Below are 20,952 nucleotides of genomic sequence, written 5' to 3' on the forward strand. Positions count from 1 at the left end.
ACAGACTCAAGCACTTATAGGTGAACTTTGAGAGTGTCTCTAGTTCCTCCTTGGCCAAGCGTCATAAATAATACAGCATAAACATCAAGGGGCTCCTGAACACTTTCTCTTCCCTCCTGACTCACCATGACCTTTGACTTCACAGCTGATTTCGTCTTTCCTACAACTATTGCATCAAGAGCTTTTTCCAGTGAGCCAACATGCAGCACAGCAGAACCCTGACACTGTTTGACCTGATGGAACTGAACCTTAATTAGTACATTGGTGACACCTGTGTTTATCCAACTATTTCATGTCAAAATGGCTGCTGTGAAAACCATAAGGTATTATTTAGCCAGCCAGAGTTTCCGGTATATAAAGGAAAAAAAAATGCAAAAACATTATGCATTTATTTTTGTGAGGCAATATGATCTTTAAATATGCAGGATCCCTGATTATGTATTACAGTTCTGCAGGGAATTGAAGGGACTTGGGATCCTAGTACCATTTTGCTTTAATAATCACACAACGGGGTCTGCTTTTGGTCTGGACATTCAGTTTTGGCCAACCAAGGGAAAACGGTTTGATGTACCCCTGAACTTGAGGAAACTTTTTTTTTTTTTTTACATCCTGACAGTTGAAAGGTCTCTTGCCGATTGTAATGCACTCACCTTACCCTCTCCTCGTTAGCAGAATGAGAAACACAGTGGTTGTGAAATACCAAGTTCCCTTTGAGAGCCGGTATTCAGTTTGTCGTTCAGGGCTCTATAGATAACTGGTGGTCCCATGTCATACTTCACAGAAGAGGTCCCACAGGGATTGTAGATATAAAGTCTCATTCTGAGTTAACAAAATTGTAATTTTTATTTCAGGTGTTTATACACTGATGAAAACAAACTTAGGAATATTATATTATACTACTGCCATATTGATAAGGATGGATATGAATGCAGAACTTTAGCTCTGTGCCTAGGAACACTGCTCAGCTATTTCAAATTTTATTCAATACACCACCTCTTGTAGCTTAATCATGCAGTCACTTATGGTGAATATTATAACCAGTAACACAAGATGAATACAGGAGAGAAAGTGGCTGTACTGGGGTAAATAAACATTTATTGACCATGAAACATAATTATTCCAGACTATTAAATGGCATTTAAACGTGTGGGGTTTCTCCGTAGAAATCATGGGTTTTCTCCACACCGTTGTAAGGAAATCAGAAGGTCCTGCTTCATTCAGTGGCACAAGTCCATGAGGACAAACAGAATGAAACCAGTCGCTGTGCTGAAACCGAATCCAACAGAGCTTTTATGATGAAAATAGAAAAAGCATGCATCTTCTTCGTTGCCTGTCCTTATCGTCCTCTTTAAAACTGAAAATAAAATGCAAGCCCCTTTAAAAGGTGCCAAAGCTGCCGAACAGCAGCAAGAATTGAGTTTTGTACAATTTGTCCAACATTCCCCACCATCATTTTCCATCTCTACATTTCCAAAAAATATCAGCAGCATAAACTGACCTTATGTTATATTAAAACCATCAGGGATGTGATCAAGAGGCCTGACACTGAAAGTCGGATAATGAGATTTTTGATGACTAAGAAAGAATCATAAAAAAACAAAATCCTGAGATAATAAAATATATACAGATATAATCAAATCTCTGACAGTATTAAATCAGCATAGGCAGCCAGATAACCCGCCCATCTCTCAGCCTCCATGTCGCACTCTGATGGTACTGTGCTCTCAACAACCAGTGGGTCCACTGCACTCAGTCCTGGTGCTTATACAGCATTTTAGTCCGTCTCCATGGTACCACTGTGGTCTCCTTGGACACCAGAGTCCATCAGTTTTCCGTGGAGTTTCTCAATCTTCTTCTCACGTCCTGGCCTGGTCCGTCTTGTATGTAAAACTGTGGGGACAGACAAAAGACTACATGACTCACAGAACTGACCAACTAGAGTGACACAATACTTTCATGTGGGTCTAAGGACAGTGGGTGTCACCCCCTGTACAGATTGTAAAGCCCTCCGAGGCAAATGTACTTTGTGACTTTGGGCTATACAAATAAAATTTGATTTGATCATGTCACAAATCAAAGTCACATCTAACTTATATAGACTTATAAAAATCACATTTTCTTTTGCGATACCTGTTTCCTTCTAATTTCTGTCAGCTTAAGCAGCCATGGGAAGTGAATATGTATATAATGTTTTCACATATATTATCCTTAAGGCATGGGGTCAAATGTCTGAGTAAAACCTGAAAATAAATACACTCAATAGCAGATAGTGTGGACCCTTACATGCCCAAGTGAAAACAGCAAAGCACATCATTATGTTACAACTGTACATTTCTGCTAAGTCACATCAAATGTATGCAGTGAACAAAATGGTCTATTCAAACTATAACTACAAACTAATGACCAATTAAAAATGACCGACTAATTGAAGCAGTGTGCCTGGTGATCCAGCAGAGGGTGCTCCAATATCAGCAGGACCTATTGATCTAGTGATCTCTCTGAACAGATATCTGCAAATGAAGCTGAATGAAAGATTTTTGCATCAGAAGCATCTGGTTTCCATTTGTTGTCCAGTAGTAGTAGTAGTCTGAGTGGGCTTTGGTGTGCAACAGTCTTTTTAAAGAGGCAATGGACATAATCGCTGAACCCACTAATTATCATCTGATAAAAATGTAACTTTTGTTACCTTCTTCATTCATACACAGATACTGTTTATAGAAAGTACAGAAAATGGTCTCTCATTATTTTTATATATAAAGTTGCAATCGGACTGCAGTGGAAGTCCTGGCGTGAAAACGTTGGCCCCAGAGGCTCAATCGTTGCCAGTCGACAGCCAATAGATTCATAGATGGACCCTTGAAAAGTAAACTATAGTAGTAATGTTATGTACTACAAAAAAAGTAAACAAATAACAAAGAATATTAGCAAAAAATCTAATCTAAATAAAGCAAACACTAAATTTAATCAAACAAACTTACTCATAATTAGCTAGTTAAATTTACAACTAAACACAACAAAGACTAACTTCACAAATAGTTCCTACAGATACTAATTAAGGCTCTATTCCATTTATTGCAGCAGAGCCTTTCCAGTGAGCCAACATGCAGCACAGCAGAACCCTGACACTGTTTGACCTGAATGGAACTGAACCTTAATTAGTATCATTGGTGACACCTGTGTTTATCCAACTATTTCATGTCAAAATGGCTGCTGTGAAAACCATAAGGTATTATTTAGCCAGCCAGATGTTTCCGGTATATAAAGGAAAAAAAATGCAAAAACATTATGCATTTTATTTTTGTGAGGCAATATGATCTTTAAATATGCAGGATCCCTGATTATGTATTACAGTTCTGCAGGGAATTGAAGGGACTTGGGATCCTAGTACCATTTTGCTTTTAATCAACACAACGGGGTCTGCTTTTGGTCTGGACATTTCAGTTTTGGCCAACCAAGGGAAAACGGTTTGATGTACCCCTGAACTTGAGGAAACTTTTTTTTTTTTTTTTACATCCTGACAGTTGAAAGGTCTCTTGCCGATTGTAATGCACTCACCTTACCCTCTCCTCGTTAGCATGAATGAGAAACTACAGTGGTTGTGAAATACACAAGTTCCCTTTGAGAGCCGGTATTCAGTTTGTCTGTTCAGGGCTACTATAGATACATGGTGGTCCCATGTCATACTTCACAGAAGAGGTCCCACAGGGATTGTAGATATAAAGTCTCATTCTGAGTTAACAAAATTGTAATTTTTATTTTCAGGTGTTTATACACTGATGAAAACAAACTTATGAATATTATATTATACTACTGCCATATTGATAAGGATGGATATGAATGCAGAACTTTAGCTCTGTGCCCTAGGAACACTGCTCAGCTATTTCAAATTTTATTCAATACACCACCTCTTGTTAAGCTTAATCATGCAGTCACTTATGGTTGAATATTATAACCAGTAACACAAGATGAATACAGGAGAGAAAGTGGCTGTACTGGGGTAAATAAACATTTATTGACCATGAAACATAATTATTCTCAGACTATTAAATGGCATTTAAACGTGTGGGGTTTCTCCGTAGAAATCATGGGTTTCTCCACACCGTTGTAAGGAAATCAGAAGGTCCTGCTTCATTCATGTGGCACAAGTCCATGAGGACAAACAGAATGAAACCAGTCGCTGTGCTGAAACCGAATCCAACAGAGCTTTATAGATGAAAATAGAAAAGACATGCATCTTCTTCGTTGCCTGTCCTTATCGTCCTCTTTAAAACTGAAAATAAAATGCAAGCCCCTTTAAAAGGTGCCAAAGCTGCTCGAACAGCAGCAGAGAATTTGAGTTTTGTACAATTTGTCCAACATTCCCCACCATTCATTTTCCATCTCTACATTTCCAAAAAATATTCCAGCAGCATAAACTGACCTTATGTTATATTAATACCATCAGGGATGTGATCAAGATGCCTGACACTGAAAAGTCGGATAATGAGATTTTTGATGACTAAGAAAGAATCATAAAAAAACAAAATCCTGAGATAATAAAATATATACAGTATATATAATCACATCTCTGACAGTATTAAATCAGCATAGGCAGCCAGATAACCCGCCCATCTCTCAGCCTCCATGTCGCACTCTGATGGTACTGTGCTCTCAACAACCAGTGTGTCCACTGCACTCAGTCCTGGTGCTTATACAGCATTTTAGTCCGTCTCCATGGTACCACTGTGCGTCTCCTTGGACACCATGAGTCTCATCAGTTTTCCGTGGAGTTTCTCAATCTTCTTCACGTCCTGGGCCTGGTCCGTCTTGTACTGTAAACACTGTGGGGACAGACAAAAGACTACATGACTTCACAGAACTGACCAACTAGAGTGACACAATACTTTCATGTGGGTCTAAGGACAGTGGGTGTCACCCCCTGTACAGATTGTAAAGCCCTCCGAGGCAAATGTACTTTGTGACTTTGGGCTATACAAATAAAATTTGATTTGATTTCATGTCACAAATTCAAAGTCACATCTAACATTATATAGACTTATAAAAATCACATTTTCTTTTGCTTGACCTGTTTCCTTCTAATTTCTGTCAGCTTAAGCAGCCATTTTGGGAAGTGAATATGTATATATATGTTTTCATCATATATTATCCTTAAGGCATGGGGTCAAATGTCTGAGTAAAACCTGAAAATAAATACACTTTCAATAGCAGTATAGTGTGGACCCTTACATGCCCAAGTGAAAACAGCAAAGCCATCATTAATGTTACAACTGTACATTTCCTGCTAAGTCACATCAAAATGTATGCAGTGAACAAAATGGTCTATTCAAACTATAACTACAAACTAATGACCAATTCAAAATGACCGACTAATTGAAGCAGTGTGCCTGGTGATCCAGCAGAGGGTGCTCCAATATCAGCATGACCTATTGATCTAGTGATCTCTCTGAACAGATATCTGCAAATGAATGCTGAATGAAAGATTTTTGCATCAGAAGCATTCTGGTTTCCATTTGTTGTCCAAGTAGTAGTAGTAGTCTGAGTGGGCTTTGGTTGCAACAGTCTTTTTTAAAGAGGCAATGGACATAATCGCTGAACCCACTAATTATCATCTGATAAAAATGTAACTTTTTGTTACCTTATTTTTCATTCATACACAGATATCTGTTTATAGAAATTAGCAGAAATGTGTCTCTCATTATTTTTATATATCAAGTTGCTAATCGGACTGCAGTGGAAGTCCTGGCGTGAAAACGTTGGCCCCAGAGGCTCAATCGTTGCCAGTCGACAGCCAATAGATTCATAGATTGACCCTTGAAAAGTAAACTATAGTATTCTGCGCAGATATTGACAACACCAAAGCACCCGAGAAGTTGTGTGTGTTGAAGTATTTGGGTTCTACTCGTAGATGGCAAAGTAACTATCAAAAAAGTAGCTGTCTTACTTTGCAACAATTACATCTGTGGACTCACCAAGATGAGAGGAGCAATGTCAAGTGTACAACTTAATCTGCCTACCTATGATTCAGCACTCTCTTAAAAAAAAAAAAAAATCCAAGACCAACTAGACAGCAAGGTTAGTATGTAAAGGTATGCTGCCCATTGGTGTGGTAAGTGTCTTTTCAATAAAATATTCTTTAGAGCTGCCACATTTTCCAAAGTTTCAAAGTTTGATTTTTGAAATCAAACCATCCACTTTGTTGACCAGAAATCCAGTCTATTGTGTGTAGAGCGTTAGTGCATGTTGTATGAATCCTGTAATTAAGTGTCCCTGTAAATCCTTTTGTTTTGTTGTGTCCTGTGTCCTATTTGGTATTACTATGTATACACAGATCATGGAGAATTTCCTCCTCGAGGACAAACAAACAAGCTAATCTGCTGTTGTTAAGGACTACTCAATCTGGCATCCACAGATAGCTCCACTATGGGATGGATTGTCATTAAATATAGTAGACGAGCTAATGTTCAAAATGTTCATTTCCCAGAGAAATGAGCATTTGAGGAACTCTACATCTTTTAGATGAACTGACAGAAGATTCACGTTCCCCTGAGGATGAGTCTGTGACATTCATAATTGTTCATTATAAAGTCAAACAGACTGGTTTACTTTACAAACAACAATCAACAGTCTGCAGACACACACCAATGGTGTTTTGTGAGCAGTAGAGCTGATTCAATGTGTCGTTGGGTCAATCAACAGATAACTAATGATCAAAGCTGAGTAAAGTACCCAGCCTCTCTTTGTTTCCACATTACACGTTTCTATGAACGCCTTTACACTTCTCCACCCAAACTAACACTAACTGATAACTCAATATGAACATGAAGTAGAAAATGTTTTGTGTTCATCGAGCAGAGAGTTTTTATTGGTCGTTTTGACCCACACTTCGTATCACTTGATAGTAACAGTTCATTGAAACATTATTTTTACTTACCACAGCATTGTCGGTCACTTTAATACAGAGGTTTCCGTCGCAGTGTCTGTACTTCAGAACAACTCTGACCTGCAAACACAACAACAATGAGCGAATTTCAAGTAAAACAACATCGGGCCAGCAGCTGGCACATTTACATTCACGTCGCTAATGAGCTATCCGGCTAATGAGCCAGCACGCTAGCCTACATGAAATACCATCGTGTTTTCACCTTCATGGGGTCTGTCAGGTACAGCTTCTCTGCCGCGCGGGCGAACTCCTCCCAAGTCTGATAGTAAGGCATTATTTTAACCAAACACAGTCAATATTTTATCAAAGAAATAGCGTGTATCGGCGGAGCAGCTCTGCTAACTTCGGAACACCACATCAGCAGCAGCGTGAACACAGCCAATCAGAACGAAGAGAACCCGAGGTCAAAACTACGTCCGGGCCACTGTTTCAAAATAAAAGCATTATAAGTAAAATCATATTCTAAATCAATCTTTGATTCTCTGATCGTGTTTTTTGAAGCCCCCCATTTAATTTTTAACAGACTAGGAGAAATTTTAATTCCTGTTAACTTGTATTAAATCACGCCATAGTCATGGGCATATATAAGGGACATTTGTTTTTAAATGATCCTCAGTCACAGGACCGGAAATGTTCCTGTGCTGTGTGGTGTGTGGATTTCTATATGCCGCCCTCTAGTGGTCGCACGCATCATTTTAACTAATTCCGAATAGTTTCTGAACTGTCCGTGCTGTGTTGTGGTCCATGCTGGACGGAGCCTTGGCCAGGCATCTCTCCTTGGAGAGAGCCCGGTGGTCTCCTCTGCGCCCAGCCTTCCAAACGTGTACCACACGTTTAATGTCTTTACGTTCGTTGCAATTAAAAAATCCAATTAAATTCAGTAGGAGAGTAAGCAGTTGTGTTTCGTGTTATTTTGTTTAATTTAACAATACAGAACAGCTCGGAAAAGAAACTGCTTATGAGCTAATGACCGGAGTTCACTCAGCAGTATGTGAGTGCGCATGCGTGTCGGTCGGCGCGTCGATCGGTGCATGATCATGACCAGGGACTGGTCTTATATAAAATATTATATGGATCTCACGGAAATACATTTTAAAATATGTGACTTTCATGGGTCTCTCAGCCAAAAAGGTTCCCAACCCCTGCTGTATACAGCACTGTATTTAAAGATAAGATAAGATAAGATAAGATAAGATAAGATAAGATAAGATAGACTGATCCCATACTGAGGAAATTCACTTGTTACAGAAGCGTATATACAAAAGGTGGATAAGAAATTACTCAGAAATAAGAAATGTATCGAAAAAAGTCAGGCTGAAGAAAGCAGTTAGAATGAAGGACCTGTGGTAGAGCTCCTTTTTACATGATGGGAGTAGCAGTCTGTTGCTGATGGAGCCCCTACAGTCTCATGCAGGAGGTGAGAGGAGCTGTTCATGATAGATGTCATCTTTCCTAACATCCTCCTCTGCCCCTCTTCCTATGGAGTCTAGGAGGCAGTCCAGGACAGAGCTGGACCTCTTGACATAGTTTGTCTCTCTCTGTGCCTCCTCCTCCTCAGCAGATGACTGCATAGAACATAGCGGATGCTATTTATTGCTGAGGTGAATACCTAGATGTCTGTATATATATCATATAATGATCATGATAAACTTATCAGTACTCTTGCTGCATTAAAATGTAATCAACATTTTAGCTGCTGGAGGTGTGGCTAATTAACCTACTTACTAGTATTGATGTTTTATAATAATGTTTCTTAAACAGTATATAAAATCTTAATCTGTAACATAAGTGGTAACTACAGCTGTCACATACATGGTGTGCACTGTTATAACTGATAGTATCATATCATTCTGACATTGATATGACAGTATACTTTGCTGCTACTAATAGGTATTGTATGTGTACTAACCCTAACCCTATTTTATAAATATAATGCAATAATAAAAATAAAATAAAATTAGCACAAAAACTTCAGAATTGTCCATAAGTACAGTAGATGTAAACTCTCCAGTTGGTAAGGGGACGTAGCTGGGATGTTGTGGCTTGTACACTAGATGGCAGACAAAGTTCAGCTATTTTTACAGACGGGACTATTAGATGAAGTCAGTAGGCAGAACTAAGAGGTTCATGTCAACATTTGACTGCTGCTCTTCTTTTTCCTGAGCAATGTACAGTGAGTGTAGCTGGGGAGTGAGCTTCATTTCCTTCACATCTAATGACATTTACTGGTTCAGTGTGTTAGATGTCACAATAACAGAGTTGCCAAGGAGTGGGTGGTGTGCTGACGGCTCATTCATCATCAGCTGAGTCAGTGGCAGCTCAGTGGCTGACTTGCATCTATTTCAGATTTCAGAATCAAAATACATGAAAATAAAGGAGTCAGTGTTAGAGCTGGTCCAAATGTACACACACATGCACACACAGTATATGAGGAAAAACACAGTGACATGTAATCAGTATTACTAATGGTGCTGAGAAGTGGCGATGACAGGCCTACATGTATCATTTTAAATATACTGATTACACAGATTTTAGTCCGCCTGATGACCTAAAACATCTGCATCATGGAAGCAAATCTGCAACCTCAAACTGCTGCTATTGTTTTTGTAAAAACAGTTTGCCCTTTCCACTGGGGTGAAGCTTTCTAATCAAAGTGCAGCAGTATTACATAAAGGCAGAAGAGCTCATAATATGACCTTTTGCCTCCACCTTCTATTATTTTTGGACAATAATCCTCCTCTAGAACGTCAGACAACCCACAGGGTTGTCCAAGCTACCTTTACACATGATAGTTAGTGCTAATGCACAGCATTAAGCTTGAGGGTTCAGTTATGTTAGTATTTATTACATCTCCTTCAGTCTACAAGTCAGATGCAGTCTGAAGGTTCTTTTCAGGAAAAGGCTGATTTGTGTTATTTATGCCAGTGTAATCAACATTCTCATGATGCTTTTTGCATTGCACACAGATCAAAATAATATCATTGAGGGGAGGAGAATACTATCCATCTGAGCTAAATAAAGAAATAGTGCTTTATTTTTTGGCTGTAAACAGTTTGAGTTGGCCTCAGCTCTGCTAAGCCTCTTTTGCTCCCTCAGTGAATAAATGGCTTATAGTACCGGCTTCACTGGCTGCGCTGCCATTATAGTAATGATGTTTAATGTTACACGATGGACACATAAAATACACACGCATGCACAAAACATATTGTTAAAACAGAACCCCCATGCTGGGTGTTTGCTACAGGATGAGTTTTGTTTCCTGCTGACACACAGATTCAGCCCTGAAGAGTGATGCTGACTGTCCAAGTTCCACATTTTTTATCTTTGATGAACCTCCACCCACTGACACATCAACACACATTCACAATCCAAATCACAACTGCTGGTGTCAGGGGCCAAAAGTGCAGAACACCAGCTCCTGTCTGTGTGTCTGCCATACTTGAAAATGTTCATTTTTATCATCAGATTTCAGCAGCTTTTGCACTGTTGTGTTTGTGTAGCAAGACTTTAGATGTGTTCAAGGATTACTGGAGTTATTTTTAAAAAGGGAAACAGATATAGCCAATCTAACGTGCTTATCCTGTAATATTTTCAGTCTACTTTGGTCTCAGCTCAAACACACACCAAGAGCGCCAACTCAGTTGTCAGGGGCAACCTGTACGTGCTACGTCCTACAAGTTGCGTCAATTGCTGCCTTCAGGTGCCGTGGAAAATGAAGGGATAAATACAGCGCACACGAAAGACGCCGCAAAACAATTTATTATGTAAGATGTGTATTTAAGGTAGAAGCCTGATACACTCTCTGTCTAACCCCCAGAAGATGGGACAACGTGTTATCACTTATAGGCAGTTATAAATAATATCTACATCATGCTGTCCAAATAATAATATTTCCATTCAGACATGTTGTTTGCTCTGTTATCAGCATGTAACGATGACTTTCTTTATATTAAAACTACTTAATTAAAACAAACCTTTAACATTTGTTCTTACTCTAATGTACATGTTTTAATAAAAGATTTCGCATTCGTAAATTAGGTTGATTTTTGGTTGCATGATCGAGGATCTTCAAAGTCGGAGCTGATAACGCGGCAGTGAATGCAGCACTGGTCGCAGCCTGCAGGCAGCGGCAGCAGACCGGTACCCGAGCGGCACAGCGCCGCATCACGCTGACACCAGTGCGTCAGAAAAAAATCCCCGAGAAACTGTCCACTTTCTCCACGAGTGTCTCGACGCCACCAGCGGAGCCGCGATGCTCTGGATCATGTAGGATTCGACTGTTTCTTTTTTTTTTTTTTTTAAGATCCCAGTTTTCTTTTTCTTCTTTTCTTTTTTTGCACTTTTTACCGGATAGCCTGCAAACTGTGAAGCCTCCTGTCAACGCCGCCGGAGTCCCATTCATCTGGTCGCCTGTAGCCTTGAACCGGAGCGGTGAACTTTGGGGGAAAACTACGAGTCAACCCCGTCGTCGGTAGCTGAAGGAGTCTGTGATATATTTGGCCTGACAACACTTTTGGTCATGAGGTAAGAAGCTCCTAATAGTCTTCGGTGTGAACTAACTAATATTAGAGAAGAAGAGGCTGTTCGGTGGGTGTCGACATGATGGAAGTCGGGAGTTCTGGAAGCAGAGCGCGAGGACGTTAGCAGTTTAAACATGTTGCTTTGATGTGTGGCCGGCAGCGGCTCGTGCTGAGGCGGCTTTTCCGCGCGGTGTGCCCACGCTGCCATCTTATTCCAGGGTGAAACATTGTCGGCTTGCTGCGCCGACAGCCTTCGTTCAGCGTTGCTCTCAGTTTGTGCTGCATTTGGGGGACGTGCATGGGTTTTTTGGAATGGCGCTCGCTCATTCCTGCCGCTACTCCCACACTGCACACGGGGATTATCTTTCAGCCGCTGCTGGTGATGATGGGCAGCGTCTGTTTGATGCCACGTTATGGTCGTCGCACACGGCTCGGGCACTTTTGTCAGCCGGGGTAATTACACGGAGGACTGACTGAACATATATTAGACACACAGCCTTTGCTTCTGTACACAGAAGACATGCAACACACACTCACGGGCACTTCATGACACCCTCATCACGTATGCTGGGGTGGACACACACCTTAAAACTAACGGTGACCGTCCACCCACAGCAGGCAGGGTGCACCCACCTGGCCCCCTGGATCAAATGTGTGACTGTAACATGGAGTGTTTGTTTCTCATTGGACATGATGATGCACGCCATGCATGAGCTGTACTCAGATCAGTGTGTCCAACCCTAAAAATGAACATACAGTGTGTTTTCTTGTTACTCTCTTTGTTGCTAATTGCATGATACATGTCTTGTTGCACTCTCTCTTAATCTCGAGTAACATTATTGTTGCAGGCTGCTTGGAAAAACCCACTTTGTTGTCATCACCTCAGTGTCAAGGTCTAGATATGACCTTGTGTGTAGGACAACATGTGTGAAAGCTGGCAGAAAGATCATTTTGAGCTGTTTTTTTGTCAGTCCGTGCCTCCACCTCAGGAATGTGTCCTTAAAATCAGGTTGGCTGACTCTGGTATGATGTGAGTAATGCTGTGCTCCGTGCAGAGAAAGTTCAAATGTCAGAACAGCTTCTATGGAAGTGTGTGACCCTTTTTTTTTTTTTTTTTCATGATCTAACTCTGTGTGTTAAGAAATGAAACATGCAGCGTGGATGAGGCCAGCCCCCTTTAAGAAAGCCCCTAATTGAATCCAGCTGTTGGAATCTCTCTGTAGGCCAAACTGTGGTTAACAATAGCTTTGGTTGTTTCAAAGAGCCGCATGTTGTGTCCATGTCCCAGAATGGAAACCGCTAAGTTTTCATCCCTCTCATTTTCTCCCCCTCCTCTTCCTCATACTTCTTAAAAACTTTCTCATTAGTTGCGTTCAACCTCTGGTGTGTGCCTGTCCTCCTCATGCTGAACATCGCCAAACCACCGACGGCAGCAAACAGGAATAAAGACGTGGTTACTTTCTGTTCAACAAGACAGTGTTGTAGCTCAACACAAGTTGTTAGCCTGCTGTCATTCATAGGGAGAAGTGTGTGTCCAGAAGGGAAGTAGTGCTGTGTAACGTGTGTGTGTGTGTGTGTGTGTGTGTGTGTGTGTGTGTGAGTGGCAGCGCCAGCTGCTCCCAGCTGACCCATGCAGGACGCTTGCAGCTGTGCGTTGTATGCCATAAGGTTGTAGCCACAGTGACAACCCTGAGTTATAGGTCCACTGGCTGTTCAGCACACACCGCTGAAGCCCAGTCTCCTCTCCTCATTTACTTTGAGCCCACTTGGATGTCATGAGTTCACACCCCTCACTTGTGTAGCACACACCCTTTGATAACTCAAGTTCCCAGGTGTCCATTATTTTCCGGTGAAAGCTGATTGAGCGATGAAAGCCGCGAGACGTTTCTCATGGACGAACTTTTCAGAGTCTTCGACCTTCAGCGGTGAATCATGTTTCCCGGCTTTGCTCAGCTGACATGTCCGGAACAATAGAGCTGTCTGGCAAGTGCAAGATGGATGTGAAGTCCAACGAGAGCTGCCAAGTTCTTTCAAAAAGCAATTTAAACATAAAGGTAGTAACTCAGAAATGCTGCTTGGAGAAACTTTAATGGTTTGGGTCCACTGTAAACTTTTAAAATATTTTATTTCTGTACTTCTGGCAATTTTGAATGAAGAAACGTCAACTCTAAAGACCATGCACTACCACGTTTTCATGATTCTGTCTAATTACAGCTCGTATGAGGACTGCTGCTGCGACATCTGTCTATTTAATGAGTTTTGGGTTACACCATTACCTTTCTTATTGGTTAATGAAGTTTAGTCGCCTCATAATTCCAGTGTAGCTCCTCCTCTGAACTTTAACCTCATCATAATATATGAGAATGCTTCCTGTGGTCGTTCAGGGCCTCTATTTTTTGTGGAGGCTACCGTACACCACATACTGTACCAAGCGGTAACCTCCGTTACTGTGAAATTAAGCCAATGTGGAAGTGCTAAAAACTGCAGTTCTTCAAACGTCCACTTGAAGCTGGTTACAGAAGTGAGTCAGTCTCCATAAGTCCCCATGTTCAAATGTCCAACTTCACAGCAGAAATAAACATGTTTACAGCCTGGTACAAAAAACAGTTTTGGTCTTTATAGCTAATTTCCCCGTTCATGACAACTGTACTGAAGGTGAACTTATATACAACTCACCTGTTCAAATCATATTAAGGCTTAAAATTATGCAGAATTAAGAGTGTGGCCTCTTTGATTGACAGGTAGGTGCAGTTACAGATGGCTTGTTTGAGCATCCAGGTGTCATTCAGCCTGCCTCAGGTCCACTGATGATCCACGTCTTTGCCAATTTTTAGAGTAGTCTGGAGAGAGAAGAGGCAAGAATGCCAGCATGGCGGCAGCCAGGACCGCTGCACTGACCTTCAAAACGGCTCCTCAGAAACAAATGAGTGACATCACACACATGCTGTCCATTCTTTGCTCTCTGCTATATGCTCCAATCTAGGCTCAGCAGACATTTTGCTGGTGGTTTTATCCTGACAGTTGAGGTCAAAGATACCTGGCTGGAGCACATTCCTAAACCATGAGGACGGTGATGTAAATATAATGGTCCGTTTTGCTTCGCTGCGTTGTGTCAGGCGTCGCGTAGCGGTGATGTCAGCTTATCTCGAACTGCTTGATAAGCAGCATCATCAGGGTGACGGGGCTGTGAAGTGTCATGGAAACGAGCCCTGACAATTGCTGAAAGGCCTCATGACCCTCGAGCCGCTGCAGGTTTCACGCCACAGATGAAGGACGGGAGTTGAGACTGGGCTACGTGCAGCCTGGAACTTTTGAACTCATCTACCCGCTGCCCTGGAGGAACTGTTTGTGTTTTCGTAGCGGGACTTCGGCCAATTATGTTGTTCCATCTAGATGAGCTATTAATGGGATCAGCCTGAGGCTAATGAGAAGTGAGATAAATTTGTCCTGTACAACGATTTAAAAAACTTGAAACCAGTGACTCAAGTCAGCTTTATAGAGTCTAGACAGAGAATGAGATGCACAGAAAGAGTCGGAGGGGAGCTGAGTCATGGTATGGATGTTTTGCTCCTCTTTACGGGACCGATGAATAGATCATATTGCGGTAATATGGTTGTAAAGAGTGTGACTTCATTACGAGGGAGCATACCAACCTAATTCACAGTCATTTTCAATATAGCGGTCTTTGTTGAACTCCCGGGGCTTCAGATTTCTTCAATAACACTGCTTGCTTTGTCCCTCTGAAGGAGTGTGTGGAATTGGTAACAAACTCTGCGTCTGCTTCTCCCTCTTTTATCATTCAAACCGATCGTGGGCTCAGTCGAGCAGACACAGCAAACTGGTCCCAAGGCTTTGTCCAGGCTGGATAAGTGATATGTCATTTGATGCCAAAGACAGTTTTATGAACTTTTTAAATGGGCCATTAACCGTATAAATCTCCTCAATAGGCATTTTCTGCATTATTGTCCTCATGTAAGAGCAGGAACCGATCCAAGTTTCCCTCCAGATCAGCTGGATGCAGATGCAGCGCGATTGATGTGACTTTCTGTTATTCTTGTGCCAGAGATGTGGCTATAATCTTGCATAATTCATATGAAATGTCAGAAGGAAGTCATTAAATGGACTAATCAGCTAGAAGAGTCTCTGTTGCCCCAATCGCCTGAGCTAAACCCTCACAATCTGTTTCTCTATGATCTCCTTCTCTTATTTTTTTTCACCGACCAATCAAGTGCATCTGAAGGTGGATTGAGCTATAAAATGTTAAGTGCATGCGACAACAGGACGGGGAATGAATTAATCGTGCTCCAGTGATTTCCTTTGAATTTTCTTTTTTTGGGGCGGGGGGTTCTGATGGCGGCTGACTCCCCGTCACCATCTGCTCCTCGCACTCCTCATCATCCCTCCTTCTCCTTCCTCTGCAGACTCTCTCTCCCATCCATCCTTAATCTTACCCCTCCCTCATCTCTATCTGCTCCAAAGAGGTCTGCTTTTTCCACCTTCTCCCAGCCAGGTCTTTAAAAAAAAAAAAAAAACTCCCTTCCCTTTCATCCCTCGCCTCTTGCGTCTTAAGTTTCAGCCGTCTCTAAAGTCAACCCAAGGAGGAAGGTAATCACAGTGTGTGTTTTCAGGCAGACACAGACAGTTTCCTCAGGATTACTGCTGATTCATGACGGTGACAGACATAACTTTGAGCTCCAAGCGTTGCCACATCATGATGACATCAAGTTGGCGCGGTCAGAACATGACTGTGTTTAAATGTAGTTCCGCCACAATCACGGCGTCCTACTGTCGGCCCCTCTGGCACACCTGAAGGTCAAGTGCCTTGCTCAAGGGTGTCTCAACAGTAGCTACAGAAGCAGCGTCACTCAGTCTCTTAGTTAACCCGGTGATTCAAACCAGCAACCTCTCTGCAACAAACAAATCTCTAGTCTACCCCCACCCATCATGTGTTTGCATGATCACTTGTTTAGTCATGTTGAATGATGCAGCGTTTAATTTTGCTCCACTATCTTTTTCTGATGAGTCACTACTTGGACTTAAGTTTATCATATGTGGTATTTTGCTGCCTTCATGGCGTGTAATTTTCGGGGTATATTGCTCCTCTATTTGGTTGGCAAATAATACACTTCATCATAAATAAAGTAGGCGTGCAGAGAATGTGATGCCACAACGCCTCGTCTTTACGTTGTCAGCGTTACGGTTAAAAGGGATGATCCGGTCCATGTTACAAACTCAATGGAATCATTTCTGTGCAACATACAGTCTAATTAATGTGGCCGATTTCACTTAATAAGGTCAGCGTTGTCGTCAGTGTTAATCTAGCTCATGTGTCAACACTTCAAAGGCAGCACAGTGCTTGCGTTCATATGAACATAATCATACAGTTACAGTTTGAACGAGATGAAACTCAAATTCACATCCTCCTACTCACATCTGCACATCTTTGCTGGCGTTTTTTATTGACTTCAGACATATACAAGTAAAACAGAAATATAACCACAAAACTTCACAGAGGGGATTACATCTTACAGTAGTACACTTTACTGTTTTTATTATTATTACTTTACTGTTATTAACTTAATGCTTTAATACATCACTTTACGTTATCAGTACAATTATATGTTGCTGATGTTTTTATGTCTAAATCAAATCTATTTTTCCATTTTCTCAAACTCATCTTCTTAAAGATATATATTTGGCCTTTTTGACCTTTATTTGACAGAGACAGCTGAAGAGTGACAGGAATGTGGGGAGAGAGAGATGGGGAATGACATGCGGGAAAGAGCCACAGGTCGGATTCAAACCCTGGGCTGCTGCGGCAAGGACTGAGCCTTTGTACATGGCTGCTCTACCAACTGAGCTAAACACCACCCCACACATCTTCTTTACTCTTTGAGAAAGTCATTTTGTCCATCATGAATATTTACTGTACTATATCATACCACTGACTATGTCTGGGTGTTCAGCACCACAGTTATCAGTTATCTTACCCAGGTATAGACAAAACATTTCTTAGGGACTACACCCTTCACCAAAATGACTCTATTTTTGGTCAGCTCCAGAAGTGATGTATGTTTGCATCTGTATACACAGATTGGCTTCAGCATGTTTGCTGCCTTAAAAGCTGTTTACCTTTTTATGTTAGGAAGAATCTTATTTATTTCTTTATCACAACTACTTCCAATGAGAGAGAGACAGAGAGAGACAGAGAAAGACAGAGAGAGATGCACACACTCTCAGTCATCTCATAATCACCCTGCTTCCTTTCACCCAAGTCAAATGATGTATTAGTCTTATTGTGGCTGATTGGCCTCGCTCCACTGACAGGATGTGAATAACAGAGGAAGAGTCATGAGGATGCAGCTCATTGATCAGATCCTGTAGAGAAATTTATTATCTGGCATGTTGTCCTTGGGGTGCATATTTTCAACAGCTTAGCGATAAATGAGCATCCGCTGTTATAATCGATGAAGGGGACATCCAGTGAGCACTGTCGGAAATTCACTGAAGTAACGACGTGTGAAAAGTTTCCTCTGGTCGTGAATGAAACTTCAGTTTGCACTCGCTGCGAGGATTTATTTGCTTTGGCCTCGTAGCTTCGGACAATAATCCAAATATTTATTTCAGGCTCTCGTGTCTTGTGTGGCACTTTAATGGATCTCTTTTGCGTAAATAAGCTCCTGGTAAAAGCCTCCATAAACGCGTGCCAGGACGTTGGCTGAATGACTTCCCTTGCTCCTGTCTCAACTCAGCCCTACATCAGAAGAGGAAGGAGTGATACCGGATTAGTGTCTCACTGACACTACTGCTGTACTTCTCTCACACCACCTTCCACCCACCTGTTAACGCCGCACACTTGTTTTCTCATTGTGGTTTCCCGACTGCTAATAATAATTCTAGCATGTATTGAACAACAGCTTCCCAGGTCTAGTACGGTGAAGCGTTGGTCTGAGACAGCATTAGTGTCCACTTGAAAAGGTCACACACTACAAGCACTGATAAGTAGTACGTGTTTGCAGAGCTCTAAATATTTCCATCAGAGTGTGTGTATGCATGACTGACAGCAGGCTTGTGTGTTTAACCTGCGAGGCGTTGTCCTCACTGTCCTGTGGGTTTGGTGAGCTCCTGCCACTGACATCACTCGCTTGTGGGGACGTGGAATGCTGGGAAACCTACAGTCTGGTGTCTGCATCTGGGGGCAGGGTTAGCCCCCCGAAACATTTGTTACCGACGTGCGACACACAAACACACGCACACACATATGCTCAAACACCCAACCCTGTGTGCTTTGAATTACATTTATATGCAGCTCATTAGCAGGAGTGATTTATATTCACTGACAGGCTTCAGCGTCTCTGCAGGAAGCAGAGTGACAGTGTTGTCGTGCAGTGACCACAGACCGAGGTTTGTGGACCCTAAAGACCTTAACTAAGGCGTTTGGTTGCTTAAATACTTAAATACCCCAATCATGCCTCGATTGCCTTTGTATAAACATTATCCGGGTGGTTTCCCCCCCAAATTATCTCAGAAATATGTACTTGTACACAAGAAATTTTGAAATCAAATGTCAAATTGCCCTGAAAAATAGCAGTGCACATTATTTTTGCATTGTGGCACACAGGGAATATTATATATATATGGATGCAGGTCTTCTGGTATTGAGAAATTATCTCAGAACCACGACATGCACACTTTGTGCAAAAATGTGGAAAACATACTCTAGCTCTACCATGTATACTGTATGCCTGTGTTTGTTTCAGCTCTGCGTGTGTGTGTGTGTGTGTGTGTCGTCATAAAGCGCAGCTCTGACCAGCCCGATGCCCGCTGACTCGCTCGACGAGCCACGACGACTCATGAACGTGCATTTCTCCACTTGCCTCTCCCCTCCCCTCCACCCCTGCCCCCTTCACTCGACTTCCCTCTGAGATTATGTCCATGCCATTCCAGCCCTGTTGGTCAGCGTGCAGTGAGGAGTGACGGGCAGAGGGAGGGGAAGCAGATGTGACGCGCATTGAGCAACGATAACCTCATGAGGTGGCTGCTGTGTTTGGAGCCTGGAGCCACAGTTTCTCTCCACTGGCATGATTGGAGACGCCTGCCTCCCCCGTAATCTAAGCGCTGATTGGTTCTTTTCTTCAATGTGAAAAGGACCTAGCACTTGAGGTCCCTGGTCTCCCTCCCTGGACACGTACTGTCTTGGGAGTCAGTAAAAGTGTGTGAGCTTCTGGATTACTGTTTTGTAATAGCCCATGTGCAGGACTGATCGACTGATTGTTAAGGTCTAAGTGAAACCCCAGGGCTGACGTTGCCCGCCCTTCTGTTGCTGCACATACTTCCAGTTGGATTAATGCTGTAAAGGAGCTGTGGACGTGGCTGAGGCACTGAGCAGCTGTGTAGCCAAAAATCAATATGAGAACGGCAGCACTTCTCACATTTTCTCTCTGTAGATTGTCCGTCCAGAGACAGAGGAAAGAGTCGGCCAGTATAATGGATTACTCTTAACATTTTATTCATGCTGAATGAGTGAAGGATCAGGGACACACACTCCTGGAGGGTTAAAAGGATTACTGTTGCTGCCAACGCCTCAAACATTCAGTCAGGTCACTGTACAGATACAATGCATTAATTCAGCTGCGCTTACACTGTCAGCATAATTCACTTTATTGAAATAAACACAGCTTTATGTGATAAACATCGTTTTCTTTTGTCATGGTAACACATAGGTTTTGTTTTGAGTTCCTCTTGTGGCACTAGCACGTTGTAATGTTGTAAACCTTTCTGTTTCGAGAATGCTTCCCTGCCTAACAAAACTAACAACTACTCTGTGCTCCTTTACACCTTTCTCAGCTTATGTCCTCCTCTGTAAGTCGCTTTGGATAAAAGCGTCTGCTAAATGCAATGTAATGTAATGTAATGTAATGTAGTGATCCTGTCACTTTACATAGAAACATTAAACAGCTGCTCGTTTGTCTGACAGCTCAACAAGGTGATTTCTTTCTCTTCTCTTCCACCTAAACCTAACTCCATGAACTGATAACCCTCGTCCCCTCGTCTCCCCTTTAGAGCTAATCATTTACAGCTGAAGTGGTGTGGATCAAAGCATGGAAAGACTCCTTATCTCTGACTTGATGTGTATTTGCGTGTAACCTTGTCAAAAAAAAGCACCAAGTTCACTCACATTCGATTGGTCGCTGCGCTGGAGACAATAGCTGGATGAGATTGTAAACGGTGTTGGACAAGTTATTTGCTGTTTATTCTCATCACACTCATTGAAATGTCTTTACAATACAAATGACTCAAACACAAAAGTCATTTTTTAATGTTGCTCTGCAGTTTACTCATTACTCAGTTCTGTCAAAATTGCCTTTACACCCACGTCACGTTGAAAAGAAGACACTGATTGTACATGTGCAAGTTCATGGAGATGGAAGGAGTTTGGTTGAAACATATTGAGCTGCACTGGGATAAAGTTTGTCCAGCCTTGAAAGAAAA

The 20,952-nt window shown here is 41.9% G+C and overlaps 2 protein-coding genes across 2 annotated transcripts in view; one reads left to right on the forward strand and one right to left on the reverse strand.

The window, feature by feature from the left end:
* Positions 1-3,988: 3,988 nt before the first annotated feature.
* srp9 (signal recognition particle 9) lies at positions 3,989-7,357 on the reverse strand. Its single transcript, XM_010730022.3, has 3 exons — positions 7,143-7,357; positions 6,932-7,000; positions 3,989-4,820 (listed from the first exon to the last, which is right to left on the reverse strand). The coding sequence occupies exons 1-3, from the start codon at positions 7,212-7,214 to the stop codon at positions 4,701-4,703; spliced, it is 261 nt and encodes an 86-aa protein (XP_010728324.1). The 5' UTR covers positions 7,215-7,357; the 3' UTR covers positions 3,989-4,700.
* Positions 7,358-9,976: 2,619 nt separating this feature from the next.
* The window catches only part of enah (ENAH actin regulator), a 118,825-nt gene continuing 107,849 nt past the window's right edge, over positions 9,977-20,952 (forward strand). Inside the window, exon 1 of the mRNA XM_027284177.1 lies at positions 9,977-11,464. Within this exon, the coding sequence (XP_027139978.1) occupies positions 11,460-11,464 (5 nt within the window). The 5' untranslated portion in view covers positions 9,977-11,459. The remainder of the gene's footprint in view (positions 11,465-20,952) is intronic.

The sequence above is a fragment of the Larimichthys crocea genome, chromosome XI (assembly GCF_000972845.2).
Source record: "Larimichthys crocea isolate SSNF chromosome XI, L_crocea_2.0, whole genome shotgun sequence".
Lineage (NCBI taxonomy): Eukaryota > Metazoa > Chordata > Actinopteri > Sciaenidae > Larimichthys > Larimichthys crocea.